The 20,155-nt window shown below is 40.7% G+C and overlaps 2 protein-coding genes across 4 annotated transcripts in view; one reads left to right on the forward strand and one right to left on the reverse strand.

Moving 5' to 3' along the window:
- The window catches only part of LOC124777976 (dynein axonemal assembly factor 6), a 61,727-nt gene extending 58,797 nt beyond the window's left edge, over positions 1-2,930 (reverse strand). The window contains exon 1 of the mRNA XM_047253539.1: positions 2,789-2,930. Coding sequence (XP_047109495.1) covers positions 2,789-2,894 — 106 coding nt within the window. The 5' untranslated portion in view covers positions 2,895-2,930. The remainder of the gene's footprint in view (positions 1-2,788) is intronic.
- Positions 2,931-3,346: 416 nt separating this feature from the next.
- Positions 3,347-20,155, forward strand: part of LOC124776240 (lysine--tRNA ligase) — an 85,212-nt gene continuing 68,403 nt past the window's right edge. The window contains exons 1-4 of one of the 3 annotated variants that reach the window (XM_047251104.1): positions 3,347-3,507; positions 5,513-5,648; positions 13,593-13,758; positions 16,446-16,726. In XM_047251104.1, the coding sequence (XP_047107060.1) occupies positions 3,473-3,507; positions 5,513-5,648; positions 13,593-13,758; positions 16,446-16,726 (618 nt within the window). In that variant the 5' untranslated portion in view covers positions 3,347-3,472. Of the gene's footprint in view, positions 3,508-3,596; positions 3,849-5,512; positions 5,649-13,592; positions 13,759-16,445; positions 16,727-20,155 lie in introns of those variants that run through there. The other 2 variants (XM_047251103.1, XM_047251105.1) reach the window with 2 other exon arrangements.

The raw sequence follows: 20,155 nt of genomic DNA on the forward strand, positions 1-20,155 counted from the left end.
CTACCATTCTGACATTAATTTCTGTCACGCAGCAAAAATCACGTTGGACATCTTTCACATGAATCACCTGAGTGCAAATGACAGCTCCACCAACGCACTGCCCTTTTAAATCTTGTTTAGGTAATACTGCCACCATCTGTACATGTGCATATCACTATCCCATGACTTATGTCATCTCAATGTACATGTGAAACTTAAACTGACATTTACAGTATTGATTTATACAAAAATGAAGCACTGTAGTTATTATATTTATCAAGTCTTGTGTAATATTTTCAATGTATGGTTGCAGCAAGAAGCTGTCCCAAATTGCTTACAATTTGCTATAATAAAACCACTTTTAAAGAAGGGTGAAAAAATTAATTTATATACCTACTGCCCAAGATCTCTGATGAGTTGTTTCTCGAAAATATTAGAGAAACTGATTCACAACATCCTGTGCAAAACACAATTTGGTTCCCAAAAAGCATATCAACAGAGCAGGCTTCTTTCTCTCTCACAAATGAAATTTTTGAATCAATAAATAACAAAATGTCACATATTGGACTTTTCTGTGACTTGTCAAAGGCCTTTGACTATGTAAATAACAGCATTCTCTTAAGGATGACTGATTTTTATACTTTGAATGGCATCACTGGTAGATGGATTACATTATATCTACACAATATAAAGCAACAGGTGATACTTAATGGTAAAGATAGCGGTCCCATTTCATTTGGCTGGGGCGCTTTAAAGTGTGGAATGCCACAAGGATCCATTTTGGGACTTTTATTGTTTCTTATCTTCATCAACGATCTTCCCCTTCATACAAACACTGAGAGAAAATTTAGTCTTTTTGCTAATGGCACTATTCCGCTTCAAAGCCAAACAATTGGTGGAAAACGTAAAACTATACTTGTAAACACCTTACAGTGGTTTAAGTTTGATGGATTAGCACTAGATATTGAAAAAACTCAATATATGCAGTTTTGTGCATCTCAATAAGAAAGTAAAAAATTTCACTTGAACTGGAATAACCAAAATATATTATATTGTGAATTGTCAAACTCATGAATACTCTAACTGATGGCATGTAAAATTGGTCTGAACACATTCTAGATATTCAGAAAAGACACAGTGTGGTAATTTATTCCATGTGTGTAATTGCTGGTGTTGGTAATATGAATTATATCAAAGGTGCTTCTTTGGTTTTTACTCTATCATGTCATATGGTATAATTTTTTGTGGGAGTCAATCTTTAGCTAAAAAGAAATTTTTATTGCATAAAAGAGAGCAGTTAGAATCTTGAGTGGCATTCGCCCAAGATATTCTTTTAGGAACCTGTTCCATAAGCTCCAAATATTAACCACCATGTCTCAATACTCATTATCTTTGACGAATTTTTGTCACTAATAACAATTCTCTTTTTACATTTAATAGTGCATACCATGACCACAACACAAAGTCTAAAATGATTTACATAGGGATCTTGCATCTAGTTCAGACACAAAACGTTTTTCACTAGTCTGCAACGAATGTTTTCAGTTCTCTTCCATCGAATATTAAAATCCACATTAATGCTCAACCTACATTCAAATCTAAATTAAGAAATTACCTTATATGTAAGCCATTCTGCTCTCTTGATGTGTACTTGAAGATTAATCAGTGATTGTTTTCGTAAATTTGTATTGCCAAACCGTTATTCATCTTCCTGGTTTATGAAGGACAATGTATAAATATTCTTTTTTCTCAACCTTAAGTTACTCTCAGTAATTTATGTCATGTTTACTTGAACCACACATTGAGTTATTTTTGACTACTCATTATTAACTTTACTTCAATTTTTCATTAGTTTTCTATATTTTTGTTACAGTACATTTGTTTATTTTATGTCTATAATAATGGAAGCCTGACTCATTCCACATCGTTGTGATTCATCACAATATGGATCTATCGAATTTGAAATAAAAAACACTTTAGAACTGCAGTTTCTAGAAAAAATTAGTCTTGTTATCCACATAACATTCTGCAATATCCATTTACACTTGATTTAATATCAACTTTTCCTATCACAGCAATAACATTAAGAACATTTCTTACTTTGTCATTTACTGTTGCACTTGGTAAAAAATCCTCTTCAAAATTAAAAACTGTACAAAGTCATTTAAGATCAACAATACATCAGCAACGACTTACTACTGTGGCTATTGTTTCAATACAATATGAGATCTTAGATAGTTTGAATACTCGGCAAATAATAGAAGAGTCCGCAAATATAAAAGCAATAAAAGTTCAATTTCTGTAAGTGTATTTCAGTCTTCAAGCAACTTTCATCCACAAACTAAGTCAGAAACGTACATTAATTAGCATATTCATGGATCTGACACAATAATGGTTTTCAGTTAAAGGAAATCTCTAAGAAATTATATTTAATAGGAATCTCTTTCCTAAATGGCATCGTTTAAGAAAATTCTTAATCGCCAACATTCTAATGGCAATAAATTGTTTATGAAAAGTGTTTCTTTGCCTTATTTACACAACTCTTAATAATAAAATTGAAAGTGCTTCATTCAAGTTTAGTCTTGGATGTTGGAAAGGAGGACTGAGGGGTCCGTACACAAGGACCAAAGGGGCTCGCGGCTGGCATGACTGTCATAGACCGAGTTCCCGTCTGAAGCAATCTGTAAGTGTGCTGTCCTTGTAAGTAGTTTATTGCTTAAAATTATAAACACTAAATTTACGACTTTTACGTGCAATTACATATGTAATTAAAAGCAGCGTTTGGGCTACAAGCATCGTCACAGCTCACCTAATCGAGCGAGACCAGATTTTGGTAAGTCATCGTCGCTGTCAGATTCATGATCTTCTGTTTTCAGCAACTCCGCTAGTCTCTTCACATCCTTCGTACTGAGCATATTTTCACAGCAAGTGGCAAACCTTCGTTCAAGAAACGTAAAAGCACGCGTTATTTAAACTGAGATATAGATATTTATTAACACTTGCTTTCAGTTGTTTCCAATTGAGGTATACCTTGTTTACGTTGTCAAGACAACGCACAACAAACATAAGGAACGAGCGTAAAAATAGAATCATTTTTGCAGCAAGTAGTTAAGAAATCCAAACGTAAAATACGAACAAGCCAAAAACATTGCTCCCCGATAGGATCGGGGCGAAGACTTTAACAGGGAGCTCTGCTTGAATCAAAATCTTGTCTTGATTTACAGAGCGCGATGATCTTTCAAACATTTTGACGAAGTTTTAAAAATATCTCGCAAAATATTTCAGTAGCTTCTGTTGATTGTTTTCTGTTCTAATTTAAACAATGTATTGCTATTGCCCACGTCACTCAGGTGTACGCCGATCGCACTCTTTCATTGGATGCCATGTATAGTATCGATGTACAGGCGGGTTTCCTCGTTTTAAATACCTTGGAGTTGTTTGTGGCTGTGCTTTGTGGAACACTAAACAAACGGTAGAACAATATTTACGTGCTATGGCAGAAGCTGGAAGTGAGAAACTATCGAAGAAGTAAGACTTTTTCACACTCTAATAATGGAATTCTCAAAGATTGTGTGACGGCATGTGCACGTGTGCGCGGTTAATTGCTCTTCACGTGTCTTGCATTTTTAGTTTCAGAGTGATGTAGATGTAAACACAAGAGAACTAATTAATCTTATACCTTGTTATACTTTTCAATTACTTCTAGGATATGTTACTTATGAGCTAATGAAACATACGGTGCAGTAGTTCACCGTTAGTATGTTGGCGCTTAGCCGTGTAACGACAGTAATAACACGGTGTAAACCAGTAATTGTAAACCATTCCCGCCATCGATGTCTGTGCACTTCAAGTACGTTGTATCTGAAAGGGTGCGTTTGTTACATTTTTGTAGTAATACTATTCGTCCACCAACTGACTAGCAAGTACTTTCGTAGTAGGTGCGGTGATACATAATGTGTGAATTGCCTCTATAGTTTGGTCCTGTTCGATTCAGTCGTGTTATTTCACGTTCCGGAGAAAAATCCTGATTTCCAAATATCTCACTGTAGTGATTATTATGTGAAACAGTTGAATTGTACGTGTGATGCAACCTTAATGTTGCCTGTCATTATCAAAACATCCAATGGTAAAACGAGTATTTGTCATGAATTGCACCACTTTAGAGGATAACAAATTAGGCTTATTTGGAAGACCAGATATAAATCCAAAATAAAAATAACTTATCATACCAAATGTGTGTAGTTCCCAACATATCTAAATTACTGAATGACTTGTCACTAATAAACAGGTCTGTAGCACATTTTAGCAGCAACTTTGAGTACATAAAATTGAATATAATTTTTTTCCATTAGGTGCAGGTACTGAGACTCTTCAGTATTAGTGGCATATTGTTTGTTGTGTTAATAGCCTGACTTTGATGCACCTATGACATATATTCATGTTTGATGCAGTCATTCATTCATGACATGTAAGCTATTCACTGCATGTAGAATGCATGAAGTTGTCACATTTTATGGTATCCTACTGTTTTCTCACAGTCTTCTAAGCAACTAATGGAATAGAGAAAAAAATACAAAGTGTTTAGAAACAGGTTTTTAGTGTCTCTGGTTCTGTTCCTGCTATTTTATTTTTTAAAATACAGGGTGATTCAAAAAGAATACCACAACTTCCGGAATTTAAAACTCTGCAACGACAAAAGGCAGAGCTAAGCACTATCTGTCGGCGAATTAAGGAAGCTATAAAGTTTCATTTAGTTGTACATTTGTTCGCTTGAGGCACTGTTGACTAGGCGTCAGCGTCACCTTTCTTCGAAGGTGTTACTGTAACTGGACTACAGTATCTGGAGATGGAGCGCCACCACGTTGGCACTTATCTGTCCGTAACTACCTGAACGTCAACTACCCGAGGCGATGGATCAGCCGCCAGACAGCCCGTGACAGAGCACTTCATCACTGGCCTCCAAGAAGCCCTGATCTTACCCCCTGCGATTTTTTATTATGGGGGTATGTTAAGGATATGGTGTTTTGGCCACCTCTCCTAGCCACCATTGATGATTTGAAACGAGAAATAACAGCAGCTATCCAAACTGTTACGCCTGATATGCTACAGAGAGTGTGGAACGAGTTGGAGTATCAGGTTGATGTTGCTCGAGTGTCTGGAGGGGGCCATATTGAACATCTCTGAACTTGTTTTTGAGTGAAAAAAAACCTTTTTAAATACTCTTTGTAATGATGTATAACAGAAGGTTATATTATGTTTATTTCATTAAATACACATTTTTAAAGTTGTGGTATTCTTTTTGAATCATCCTGTACATATTTATTTGTAGTACATTGTTTTATTTTTAAGGCAAATTGCTTTAATGGTTTGTCTAAAGAATGGCAATAGAGTTAATGCAACAAGAGGCCTTGTAGCATTTACTGAAAAAAGACAGAAAAATTAGTAATTTATATCCAGATTGAAATAATAAAAACATTCATATTATATTACCATCATTAAGTTTAATTCTTGCTAAATGTAAAATCTTCAACAGTGAACTGAAGAGACGACTAAAGGCTGAACAAAAGGCAAAGGAGAAAGCGGAGAAAGAGAAACAAAAATCTGAAACACAAGCACCAAAGAAGAAGACTGATACACATGCTGCTGCAGAGGAAGAAGTCAGCCCAAATGTAAGCCTTTTTAAGTTTGTAAACATTTCTTTTTAATTTTAAATCATTCTTACTGATATCAGTCTTTTTCCATTTACCTACGTAGATTTGAGGGTATAATCATTGTAGTTACTCTTCATGTACAGGTGTAACAAAAATGTCTGGCCAAATTGTTTGGAAACATTCCCCACACAGAAAAATAAAATGTGTTTTATGGACATGGGTCCAGAAATGCTGTATTTCCATGCTAGAGCTCATTTTATACTTCTCTTCATAATCAGATTAATCACAGAAACACAACACTCCAGCATTACATGAAATGTTTTCTTGTATGAATCCTCCAAAATGCCCTCTTGGTTACATTTGCTTAGATGGTACAGTAAGTTGTAATTGTTAGGTTTGTGTTTGTTGATCCATTTGAATTAAGGTAATGTTGACTATGACACATTTCATTGCTTCCATCAATATACGACTTCCCTTGTTGCTTGTGTTGACATGTGACTTAATGTCATTGCTCTACTTGCATCAGGCATGAAGCATCAAGTATTTAGTGTTCATTATAAACTGTGCAAGCACATAGCGTCAGCTGTTAAGTGCTCTTCATGGACTTGATTTCAGATACAGTGCAGTGGAAGTACACTCAAATGAGTAGTTGGCAGATGCCCATTTGCTGTATGGATTAGCAGATGGTAATTACCATCGCACTGAAAATTTGTATTGTGATTCTGTAATGGGAGATAGGTAGAGGTGGACCAGTTTCTTGGCCTTCATGTTTTCTGCACCTAAAACCACAAGACTTCTATTTGTGAGGGCATTTGGAAGCTCTTGTGTACAGAACCCCAATCCAACATATTCAGTCTTCATGTTCATATTGTGGAAGTCTGTGAAACAGTATGCAATCCTTTCCTACATTTGCATTTCTCAGCTGTTCTCACAGCTGTCCTGAATGGAGCTGTGGCGAAAGAATAGAGTCATCAGCATTACTGTCTAAGCACAGCAGTCTTGTAAAGAAAAATGACCAGTACATCACAAAATTGAGTTCCTGTACTGTCATCAAAAGGCAAAAAAAATAACCAGCAATACTAAAAAGCATAAAAGTACTTTCAGACAATCATTCTATTGTGATTTACAATGAGTCACAGTAGGCAGCTAATGACCCTAGAGATTTGTTAAGTCATCTTGTTTTACACCGTGAGCAGCAAGTAAAATATTTAATTGTCATGTATATTTGGGCATAGAGCTTGTCAGTGGTACATACAGTAGAACTTTGATTTTATATTCTCCGATTTTTTGCGACTCTACACCATAAATTCCTAACCCTGTGAAAAACCCCGTAAGATCAGTGCTAAAAATTCTCTGATGTTACATTTCTTCCTAGTAAGTTGTACCTCAGTTCTAAGTTCTTACTCAATGTCTCGCTTGACTTCATCCCATTTTCTTCCTGCTGACATTTGATGTGACTGAACAAGTTATAAGTGGCTCAAAAGAGATGGAATTAAGGGGATATTTTAGGCTGTTGTGGAGAGGGGAGATGTGAGAGAGGAAGTGCTGATGTAATCCACAGTCGATATTGCCAACACAACTTGCAACGTTTAGCTTCACTGCACAGTTATGGTACAGTTACCACTAAGTTCCAGCAGTAATGACAAGACAGTCAATGGGAAGTGTTCCAAACCTAGCCAATATGTGATGAAGGGGCCCAGCCATTACCTTTTCTTGTGCCACTTATAACTCAGTCTCTACTTTTTGCATGTATTTGCGATGTATTATGTTCAGCAGCAGTATCAATTGTCAACCTTTTAAATTCAGACACTGAGTCTCAGAAAATATGCTCACTCATAATCGAGGAAACTTAGCCTATTTCCAGCTAGTGAGCTCTTATTGGCTGGCGACTTGTTAAGTTACCCAAAAGCCTGCACAGCCCCCAGCCCACACTAACAAACGTAATGAGCTCACCTACTGGATCTGTGGAGAGGTGGAAGTGGCCCTCCAGTGATAGAGGAGTGCAAGTAGAGGTGAACGCATTTTGTGAAGTGCTGAAAATATGATTTCCTTGCAGATTGTTATGACAGAGATGTCACATGGAAATAGAACAAGGGTTTTGCCATAGCACATTTTAAAGACTTTCGTGTGGAAATCTGACATGATACAGTTTCAACAACTACATACCCTACTCATATATATACTTTGCACCACACGCTGTAGACAGTAAAGATTGGCAATAGTGATAGAGGGCATGAAGCAAAACTGTAGCACCTGAGCTTCCTTTCAAATTTACATTTGGCACAGTGTACAGAAATTCACTGAGCAGACTTATAATAGGCTTGTAACATTAACTGGGGAAGTAAACTCATTTTTTCATGTTTCTCTCACCAAGCACTCACGGTGCTGAGTGTACGAAGTTTGTCTCTTAAGAAAAGCATTAAATAATAATAGCAGTTGTGATAAAGTATGTCATTAAGCAGATGTCCACATTTATGATTATGGTTTAACCACTTAGCTGCTGTTATGTTTTTTGTTCTTCATTTAAGTCAACATGTTCATCATTTTTTGCTTTTTTTCTGGGTGAGCACAAAGGATGATCTCTCAAAAACATGTTTTGTAATCGTGTGTGCCAATTACATGTGATTTTGATTATGTTTTGGGGGTTTTAACATATTCCTCAATTTTTCACTTTCCTCAAATTTGAGTTTTTTAAGTCTGGACCGCACGAAAATGTAAAGTAGGGGTTTCACTGTATTACGTACTTCCATATTAAATGATGTGAATGTCAGTTGTAAGATGACTGTGATGTCAAAACTAATGTGGATCTCTGCAGTACCCAAGTTGTCATTCATAAATGTTGCAGCTATTAAATGCTGAATAGGCCTACTTCCTGGTCAAATTGGATGCTACTGTTACTGTTCCATATTTCTATTCCATGATAGTAATATCCAATGCGACCAGGAATTGTGAACATTCGACAGCTTTAACATGTACAAATGATGACCAATGAAATGCAGAGATTTTATAATTGACACACGTCATTTGATATGTACATGCCTAACGTAGGCCACTGACAATGAACTTTATGCTTCAATGGCAATGAAATATTTACTTGCAGTTGATGTTCTGCAGCATCATGTCTTTTAATAAGTACTTACAAGCTGCAGAACATCAAACGTACTAGTTCCTGCCACTAGAGATTTCGTAGTCTGTCTCAAAGAAGCAGCAAGTGTCACATCCAATTTTTCCCTCACTTCACCTCGACTCAAAGGTAGGGTGAAAGATAAGGTTAAATTTCACTGATGGGATAGCCCCATTGATTGGCTGATTGATTGGTTGACACAGGAAGACAAAACAACAGTGGTAGTAGCCTGTGCCTGTGCTCTCCCCCGCCATTGTGTGTAAATTGTCATGGACAGCATTCTCCACGCTCGCCTGCATGCCCGGTGTTTGTGAAAGAAAGGAGGATTCAAGAGTACAAAATCTTAGTTCGGCTCACCTACACTGAGGCTCGTCAAAAATATGACCGGCTCTATCCCATGTCTATTGACTTCTACTTTTGCTTCAGTTACATCCATTCCCCCTCCTCTTCACAGCCCCATCCCATTTGACCCATGCCTTCAGCCTCCTCCTCCTCCCTCTACCACTCCCCCTCCCCATCATTACCCATACCCACCCCTTGGGTGCTGTTCCCCCTCCCCCACCAGAGAAGTTCTCCCCTCCTTCGGCGGCCGCGGCTGCCGGTACTACTGGAGCTCCCTCATGGGACGCCTCTTCTCGGCACCCCCAAAAGGCGATCTGCTGCTCCACATCGGCAGCGTGATCCGCGGGCGGTGGGCGCCAAGATTGCCCGGTGTAATTCCGTGCCCGTCCTCGCTGAAGTCGTCTGCCCTTCTTTTCCTTCCCAAGAGAAGATGCAGAAACACAAGAACAAGGGTGAGGCCGCTCTGGTGGCCCCTGAGGTGCAGCCTTCCCCTCCTCCAGTCAATGAACCAACAGTGTCTGACCCCACCTATACGGATATTACTCCATCTTTATTGTCGGTGATGATGGCGACTCGATGGCGTGACCGACTCTGGTCCGTTCACTTCTCATTTGGACTCCGGCTTGAGAATCCTCCAATGGAATTGTAATGGATATTTGAATCACCTTCCAGAGTTGCAGCCCCTTCTTTCCTTCTACTCTGCTGCTTGTATTGCACTCCAGGAGACCCATTTTGTCAATTCTTACTCACCTGCCCTTCATGGGTTCCACGCTTTCTGTTAGAACCGAATTGGCCCCTTGCGGGCTTCTGGTGGTGTTTGCACCTTGGTCTGCAGGGACATTGTTAGTAAATGGGTTCCCCTCTATACCACTCTGGAAGCCATTGCTGTCAGGGTACATCTGACCACGCCAATCACAATCTGTAATCTCTACCTCCCACCTGACAGGCCACCCACATCCCTTGCCCTACCACCCTTCAACAACTCCCTTCTCCCTTCCCAGGTTTCCCCCGTCGGAAGATGGTCCCTTGGTGGACTCCGGAAATTGCTGCAGCCATAAAAGACCTGCCGTGCTCTTCGACACTTCAAGCGGCACCCTTCTACTGCTCTTCTTCTGATCTTTAAACGACTCCGCACCTGGGCCCACTACCCAATCATATTTCAGAAACGGGTTTGTTGGGAACAATATGTAGCTGTGATAGGACCACACACATCCTCTTCACAAGTCTGGGCGAAACTCAGGCGAATTTTTGGCCATCATCCTCCCACCGGGGTTGCAGGAATTTCTGTGCATGGTGTTGTCCTTACCGATCCTCACTTTGTAGCAGAAAATTTTGCTCAACACTTAGCTCAAGCTTCGGCATCATCTCAGTATCCACCCACGTTCATTCTCCTGAAAGAGTGCTCAGAACGACTGCCTTTGTCTTTTGTTTCTCGCTGCTCGGAGCCCTATAATGCCCCATTCAGTGAGTGGGAATTCGCCAGTGCCCTCGCCCTTTGTCCCAACTCAGCTCCTGGACCGGATCGGATACATAACCAAATGCTCCAACACTTATCGGTAGCTGGCCACCATAGTATACTGACCCTCTACAACTGTCTGTCAAGTGTGGAAATCTTTCCTACTTAGTGGCAGGAAAGCATTCTTGTTCCGCTGTTGAAGCCAGGGAAGCCACCTTTTCAGTTGGATAGCTACCATCCAATTAGCCTTACGAACATCCTCTGCAAGCTCCTCCAACGCATGGTGAGTCAGCGGCTGTTTTGGATCCTTGAATTACGCGACCTTTTGTCATCAACTCAAAGTGGTTTTCGCTGTGGCCGCTTAACGGTGGATAACTTGGTCCACCTGGAGTCTGCTATCCGGTCAGCTTTTGCCCATCGGCAACACATTGCAATCTTCTTTGATCTGCATAAAGCCTATGACGCCACCTGGCACCACCACATCCTCACCACCGTTCACGAATGGGGCCTTTGTGGCGCTCTGCCCATTTTTATCCATAACTTCTTTTCTTGTCGCTCTTTTCAGGTCAAAGTTGGCTTCTCCTACAGCACTCCCCATCAGCAAGAAAATTGGGTTTCGCGTTGAGCGTCCGTCTCTTTCTCTTATCCATTAATAGTCTGGTAACAGCTGTATGTGTTCCTCTCTTTGTATGCTGACGGTTTTTGTATCTACGTCACTTCCTCCGTAATGGGTGCTGCAGAACGCTGTCTACAGGGGGCAATCTGGCGAGTGCACTCATGGAATCTCTCCCATGTCTTTCAGTTTTTGGCGGCCAAGTCATGTGTCATGCATTTCTGCCGTCGCCGTACATTCCATCCCCATCCGGAACTGTTCCTAGATTACCAGCCCCTTGAGGTGGTGGACATCCATCACTTCTTATGTCTGGTCTTCGATGCCCAATTGACATGGCACTCTCATCTTTGCCAGCTGAAGAGGACGTGCTGGTCCCATCTCAATGTTCTTAGGTGTCTGTGCAATACTACCTGGGGTGCAGACCGCTCTGTTGTCCTGCGATGGTATCAAGCATTTGTCCAGTCTCGTTTAGACTATGGAAGTCCTCTCTGTGGTTCTGCATCACCTTCGACGTTGCAGATACTAGACCCCATCCACCACTGTGGGGTCCGTCTTGCGACTGGTGCCTTCCGGACTAGCCCCATACTTTGCCTTCTCGCAGAGGTGGGGATTCCACCACTGCGAGTTTTTTGCCAACAACAGCTGATATCTTATGCGCTCTGCATTCGCTGCACCCTGATTGTGGTCTCCTTTATCCAGACACGGAGATCACGCTGCCGCAGCGGTGGCCACGATGTGGGATTACCATGGTTGTCCCCATTCAGTCGCTCTTTTCTGAGCTCCTGCAATTCCCTTTACCGCCTCTTTTCTCCGCTCATACATGTACTACCCCTCTGTGGTGCGTCTCTCGGCCACAGCTCTGTCTTGATCTCTGTCGATTCACAGGTTTCTGTCCCTCCGATGACTCTTCACCACCAGTTATACTGTCTCCTCAGTTCTTTTCAGGGCTCAGAAGTGATCTGCACTGATGACTCCGTAGTTGCTGGCCGCACTGGTTTTGCTTACACCTATGGACGGCGCACGGAACTTCATTCCTTGCCAGATGGCTGTAGTGTTTTTACTGCAGAATTGGTAGCCATCTTGTGCACACTGGACCATATCCACTCCTGCTCAGGACTATCCTTCACTATCTGTAGTGAGTCATTGAGCGGTTTGCACGCTATCGCCCAGTGCTTTCCTCGCCACCCATTGGTCATCGCTATCCAGGACTCCATTTTTCTCCTTGCTCAACGTCGATGTTCGGTGGTTTTCATTTGGACCTCAGGCCATGTTTGAATACCTGGCAATGAACTAGCCGATCGACTGGCTAAATTAGCTACCGGGCCATCTCTTGCTATTGGCATTCCGGAAATAGACCTTCGTTCGGCAATACGTCGTCAGATTTTGGACCTTTGGGATGCAGAATGGCGCACTCTTTCTTCACTGGACAGGCTCTGGGCGATTAAGGAATCTGCAACTCCGTGGCGGTCCTCCTTATGGGCCTCTGTCGTCCTATGCCGGCTCCACATCGGCCATAATTGGCTGACTCATGGTTATCTCCTCCGTCGTAAGGATCCCCATCTCTGTCATCGTGGATTGATGTTGACTGTGGCTCACCTCTTATAGGACTGTCCCAACTTAGCTGCCCTCCAACGGACTTTTAGCTTCCCAGACTCGCTACCCCTGATGTTGGCTGACACTGCCTCAGCGGCGGATCTTGTTTTACGTTTTATTCGTGATAGAGGTTTTTATCGCATTATTTAAGGGAGAGACCTTCCACCTTATCGATGAGTAGAGGGGATGGCAGGCCCTTTTGCTCCCCCCTTTGCCCCGACTGGATTGGCTTCAACTGGGCTTGGTGGTTCAACCCGGCCCTCTGCCTTCCCACTCTTTTCCTTATGGGGTCTGTTATGTCTTGAGCGTCTCTCTTGTCTCCTGTGCTTCTCCCTTCAGGCCGCTGTCATTAGTCACTTTCTTTCCCTCACCTCTTCTTCTGCCCTTTTCCTTTCTTCCCTGTCAATAGTTTATCTTTTCATAGAGATTGTAGTTCCCTCTTCTAATATGGGATTTTATCGGTTTTAGTTAATCCGAGGTCGGAGGGACTGATGACCGTGTAGTTTGGTCTCTCTCACTCACACACACACACACTCTGCTTTGAGAAGTCGCATTAACAAAAATATTAATATTCTCTATAAAGATGATACAAGACTTAATATATTTGCACCACATGTACCAACAAAGCAAAAGCTTATTTTGATACCAGTGCCATCTGTGTGCGTAACAGAGGAAGTTTTCTCCTTGCCCTAAAATTACATGTGAAACACTGTCACAGCCTTGTATTTGATGCATTATTTAATACTGAGCATTGTGATTTTCCTCCAGTTATTGTTAGTAATTGTGTAGAAAAAATGTAACTTGGTGTAATGTTTTTTTCTATGTAATTTCCAGGAATACTTCCGTTTAAGAACACAAGCTGTTACACAATTGAAGCAAAGTGATGAACATCCATATCCCCACAAATTTCATGTTTCTATATCCTTAGAAGAGTTTGTAGAAAAATACAGTGCTGTTAATGATGGAGAAATCTTGGAGAACATCGAACTTAGTGTTGCAGGTAATTTTTTCCCCCTTTTAATTCCACTTATTAATGAATAGCACAGTCATTTATTCATTTCTCCACTGTCATAGATGATCTAATTGCCATAACTGATGTGGACAAATGTCAAGCCAACAGTGTAGTTAAAGAAGAATGTAGATAGCACTGCCAAATTGTATGAAGGGAGAGTATGAACTGTGGCACTTTGAGCATGAAATGTTAACTGAGAAACCTGTGGCAAAGTTACTGAGATTGAGATTGTTGTAATAATAGATTTCCTTGAAACTTCCTGGCAGGTTAAAACTGTGTATCGGACTGAGACTTGAACTCAGGACCTTTGCCTTTCACGGGCAAGTGCTCTACTTGAGCTACCCAAGCACGACTCACGCCCCATCCTCGCAGCTTCAATTCTGCCAGTACCTCATCTTCTACCTTCCAAACTTCACAGAAGCTCTCGTGCGAACCTTGCAGAACTAGCACTCCTGGAAGAAAGGATATTGTGGAGACATGGTTTAGCCACAGCCTGGGGGCTGTTTCCAGAATGAGATTTTCAGTCTTTATAACACTTGCCCACTAAAGGCAAAGGTTCCGAGTTCGAGTCTTGGCCCGGCACACAGTTTTAATCTGCCAGGAAGTTTCATATCAGCGCACACTCTGCTGCAAAGTGAAAATCTCATTCTGGAAACATCCCCCCAGGCTGTGGCTAAGCCATGTCTCCACAATATCCTTTCTTCCAGGAGTGCTAGTTCTGCAAGGTACGCAAGAGAGCTTCTGTGAAGTTCGGAAGGTAGGAGATGAGGTACTGGCAGAATTGAAGCTGTGAGGACGGTGTGAGAGTTGTGCTTGGGTAGCTCAAAGGTAAAGAACTCGCACGCGAAAGGCAAAGGTCACGAGTTCGAGTCTCGGTCCGGCACACAGTTTTAATCTGCCAGGAAGTTTCATATCAGCACATACTCCGCTGCAGAGTGAAAATCTCATTCTAATAGATTTCCTTGTTTGCGCTTATTGACTGGGATTGTCACGTGTTTACTAAAGGGGGACCTTGAGACAGATTTGTTGAGAATCAATTCTAATGCGTTAGTTGTAAGATATCGTAAGTGACTAGACAACCCATTCAACATAATAGTATCTTAGGCCTTCTGATGAATAACAAAACATATGTTTAATTCCAAACATACAGTTCCACAGAGGCTTTGTAGCTTCAACAAAATTGACATATTAGACTCTTCTTGTTTAAGATAGTATTAAAAATGGTTATGAATTATAAGAACCCATTGTAATTTAATAACAAAGTAAAAAGCTGTTAATAAAGGCACAAAAATTACAGGCACAATAGAAACCAAAATTTTGTTGATAAACCGAGGTTAAGAAACCAGAATGACTCCAAAAAGAACTATTTGAAAACTGTTAAGGAACGGAAAAAGTCTTTTTCTGTAGAGCTAGCTAAGAATATCAAGAAGCTGTGCTTATTCGCGAAATTAGTGGGTCCAATAAAATCGTCCCTTCAGTCGATCAAACAAGTGCTGAGATGAGTAGTAACAAACTGAAAATTCATTTCTTGCAATCAGCTTGACAGAATTAATTCAGGGAGACCATTCTCAAAAGCTTGTGCCCATTGTGAAGATGCAATCAAACTTTTAGATGTGGCTGTATCATTAAACTTGTTCCAAACAAAAAATTTAGACCATTAATGACAAGTGGGAACTTGTGCTAAACTGGGACTTGGACCATGACAACTACCTTGAGCATCCAGTGCTTCTCTAATTATATTACCAGACACACCTTTTGCAGTGTTTTTAAACTTCAAAGTTCCTCAATCTCTCCAATTTCATCTCATTTACAACCATGAGGTCATAGTGAGGTTAAAATACTAAACCTACTCATTTTCATGAGGGTGCTGGACTAACTGTGTTGTAGGGAGCCCTCCATGGAGTTCAGAAGGAATTAGGAGCAGTTGGTTGCTGGTTGAAACTTTCAACCAGTGTTTGAACTTCCGTTTCTCAGTTGGAAGATTGTTGCTCGTTAAACTTAGGTATTTGCATTTGAGGCCTATTTGGACACAGTTGTAACTTGTCAGGAACTAAAACAGTGTTTTCATATTTGCTCTGATGTTATAAGACCATATATTTTGTAACATATTTTTATAAGCAGATCCTTATGCTTTGTGGGTTTTTAAATTTTGCTTGCTATTTTAGAACAGTTGTCAAAAATGTGACACACACAACAATGTGTGGTCTCTTCAGTTATTGTTTTTAGTTTTGTTGTATTTTCTATGCTGTGCTATCTATGAGACTTATTTGGTATCCTTTTGATAGTTGGTAGCTTTATAGTATCTGTTTCAATCTGCTGTTTGTGAGAAAGAACATATGGACATAAAAAATTTTCTTTTAACATCTGCATATGTAATGAAAATTCCACAGTAACCCAGAACTTTTAACTCATGATAGTTGCTGGCCTTACTTCTGACATAGTATGTGTCATGAGTGATGTGCTCTGTACTGTGGCAATTCAGTGTCTTGGTTTTATTATTGTGTACTTGAACTAATGAAATGATATATATATTAGTTTATGGACATCCTGCAGCCTGTCACTTTAGGCAGTTGAAGTCTTCAGCATTTATTATTAAGATATATTTTAGTTTCTCCAAGGTGTGACATTTGTGACAATTTCTCCAAAAACACTACTTTGTTTTTTCTTTCCTGCAGGGCGTGTTCATGCTATCAGAGAATCTGGAGCGAAGTTAATATTCTATGACCTGAGGGGGGAAGGTGTGAAAATTCAAGTTATGGCAAATGCAAAATTGTATTCCTCTGAAGAAAAGTTCATTGAGGATACAGGTAAAATAAGACGTGGTGATATTGTTGGCTGTGTTGGGTCTCCAGGTAAAACCAAGAAGGGCGAACTCTCAATAATACCAAAACAAATTAAACTGTTGTCCCCATGTCTTCATATGCTGCCACATCTACACTTTGGTTTAAAGGACAAGGTGAGACTAAAGTAAATGGCTTTCACAAGATTATAGAAAATTGCATATAGCCCTTAAAGGGGCTAGATTGTTATGAAATTTTGTGTGTAATGCATTGTCACTGTGTCCATTTGTGGAAAAAGGAAAAGGTCACTAAAGCTTAATGCTTTTTTTTTTTTAGTAGGAATGTAAACTGCTTACATAGCCACCAAATGCCATCAACTGCAGGGATATCACTCACCGTATGGTCATTCTGCTTGAAGATTTTTCTTTTTCTCGTGGTTTTTGTCATCATAGTGGTCTAGGGGTAGCGTCTTTGATTCATAATCAAAACGTCTTCGGTCCCGGGTTCGATCCCCGCCACTGCCTAAATTTTGATAAATAATCAGCATTGGCGGCCGAAGACTTCCGGCATAAGAAGCCGGCCTCATTCTGCCAACGGCCTTGTCAAAGAGGGCGGAGGAGCGGATAGAGGTTCAGGGCATTCTCTTGTCCTAGGGGTGGGAAATTGCCCCTAAAGGCGGAAGAATCAGCAATGATCAACGACATGAGGATGCAGAAGGCAATGGAAACCACTGCATTAAAGACACGTAACGTGTATCCACAGGACATGTGGCCTGTAATTCGAGAAGTGTCATGATGATCTCTCCATTGGCAAAAGATTCCGGAATAGTTCCCCATCTCCGGGAGGGGACTGCCAAGGGGGAGGTTACCATGAGAAAGAGATTGAATAATCAACGAAAGGATAATGTTCTATGAGTCGGGGCGTGGAATGTCAGAAGCTTGAACGTGGTAGGGAAACTAGAAAATCTGAAAAGGGAAATGCAAAGGCTCAATCTAGATATAGTAGGCGTCAGTGAAGTGAAGTGGAAGGAAGACAAGGATTTCTGGTCAGATGAGTATCGGGTAATATCAACAGCAGCAGAAAATGGTATAACAGGTGTAGGATTCGTTATGAATAGGAAGGTAGGGCAGAGGGTGTGTTACTGTGAACAGTTCAGTGACCGGGTTGTTCTAATTAGAATCGACAGCAGACCAACACCGACAACGATAGTTCAGGTATACATGCCGACTTCGCAAGCTGAAGATGAACAGATAGAGAACGTGTATGAGGATATTGAAAGGGTAATGCAGTATGTAAAGGGGGACGAAAATCTAATAGTCATGGGCGACTGGAATGCAGTTGTAGGGGAAGGAGTAGAAGAAAAGGTTACAGGAGAATATGGGCTTGGGACAAGGAATGAAAGAGGAGAACGACTAATTGAGTTCTGTAACAAGTTTCAGCTAGTAATAGCGAATACCCTGTTCAAGAATCACAAGAGGAGGAGGTATACTTGGAAAAGGCCGGGAGATACGGGAAGATTTCAATTAGATTACATCATGGTCAGACAGAGATTCCTAAATCAGATACTGGATTGTAAGGCGTACCCAGGAGCAGATATAGACTCGGATCACAATATAGTAGTGATGAAGAGTAGGCTGAAGTTCAAGACATTAGTCAGGAAGAATCAATACGCAAAGATGTGGGATACGGAAGTACTAAGGAATGATGAGATACGTTTGAAGTTCTCTAACGCTATAGATACAGCAATAAGGAATAGCGCAGTAGACAGTACAGTTGAAGAGGAATGGACATATCTAAAAAGGGCCATCACAGAAGTTGGGAAGGAAAACATAGGCACAAAGAAGGTAGCTACGAAGAAACCATGGGTAACAGAAGAAATGCTTCAGTTGATTGATGAAAGGAGGAAGTACAAACATGTTCCGGGAAAATCAGGAATACAGAAATACAAGTCGCTGAGGAATGAAATAAATAGGAAGTGCAGGGAAGCTAAGACGAAATGGCTGCACGAAAAATGTGAAGACATCGAAAAAGATATGATTGTCGGAAGGACAGACTCAGCATACAGGAAAGTCAAAACAACCTTTGGTGACATTAAAAGCAACGGTGGTAACATTAAGAGTGCAACGGGAATTCCACTGTTAAATGCAGAGGAGAGAGCAGACAGGTGGAAAGAATACATTGAAAGCCTCTATGAGGGTGAAGATTTGTCTGATGTGATAGAAGAAGAAACAGGAGTCGATTTAGAAGAGATAGGGGATCCAGTATTAGAATCGGAATTTAAAAGAGCTTTGGAGGACTTAACGGTCAAATAAGGCAGAAGGGATAGATAACATTCCATCAGAATTTCTAAAATCATTGGGGGAAGTGGCAACAAAACGACTATTCACGTTGGTGTGTAGAATATATGAGTCTGGCGATATACCATCTGACTTTCGGAAAAGCATCATCCACACAATTTCAACGGCAAGAGCTGACAAGTGCGAGAATTATTGCACAATCAGCTTAACAGCTCACGCATCAAAGCTGCTTACAAGAATAATATACAGAAGAATGGAAAAGAAAATTGAGAATGCGCTAGGTGACAATCAGTTTGGCTTTAGGAAAAGTAAAGGGACGAGAGAGGCAATTCTGATGTTACGGCTAATAATGGAAGCAAGGCTAAAGAAAAATCAAGACACTTTCATAGGATTTGTCAACCTGGAAAACGCGTTCGACAATATAAAATGGTGCAAGCTGTTCGAGATTCTGAAAAAAGTAGGGGTAAGCTATAGGGAGAGACGGGTCATATACAATATGTACAACAACCAAGAGGGAATAATAAGAGTGGACAATCAAGAACGAAGTGCTCGTATTAGGAAGGGTGTAAGACAAGGCTGTAGCCTCTCGCCCCTACTCTTCAATCTGTACATCGAGGAAGCAATGATGGAAATAAAAGAAAGGTTCAGGAGTGGAATTAAAATACAAGGTGAAAGGATATCAATGATATGATTCGCTGATGACATTGCTATCCTGAGTGAAAGTGAAGAAGAATTAAATGATCTGCTGAACGGAATGAACAGTCTAATGAGTACACAGTATGGTTTGAGAGTAAATCGGAGAAAGACGAAGGTAATGAAAAGTAGTAGAAATGAGAACAGCGAGAAACTTAACATCAGGATTGATGGTCACGAAGTCAATGAAGTTAAGGAATTCTGCTACCTAGGCAGTAAAATAACCAACGACGGACGGAGCAAGGAGGATATCAAAAGCAGACTCGCTATGGCAAAAAAGTCATTTCTGTCCAAGAGAAGTCTACTAATATCAAATACCAGCCTTAATTTGAAGAAGAAATTTCTGAAGATGTACGTCTGGAGTACAGCATTGTATGGTAGTGAAATATGGACTGTGGGAAAACCGGAACAGAAGAGAATCGAAGCATTTGAGATGTGGTGCTATAGACGAATGTTGAAAATTAGGTGGACTGATAAGGTAAGGAATGAGGAGGTTCTACGCAGAATTGGAGAGGAAAGGAATATGTGGAAAACACTGATAAGGAGAAGGGACAGGATGATAGGACATCTGCTAAGACATGAGGGAATGACTTCCATGGTACTAGAGGGAGCTGT

The sequence above is a fragment of the Schistocerca piceifrons genome, chromosome 2 (genome assembly GCF_021461385.2).
Source record: "Schistocerca piceifrons isolate TAMUIC-IGC-003096 chromosome 2, iqSchPice1.1, whole genome shotgun sequence".
Classification (NCBI taxonomy): Eukaryota; Metazoa; Arthropoda; class Insecta; order Orthoptera; family Acrididae; genus Schistocerca; species Schistocerca piceifrons.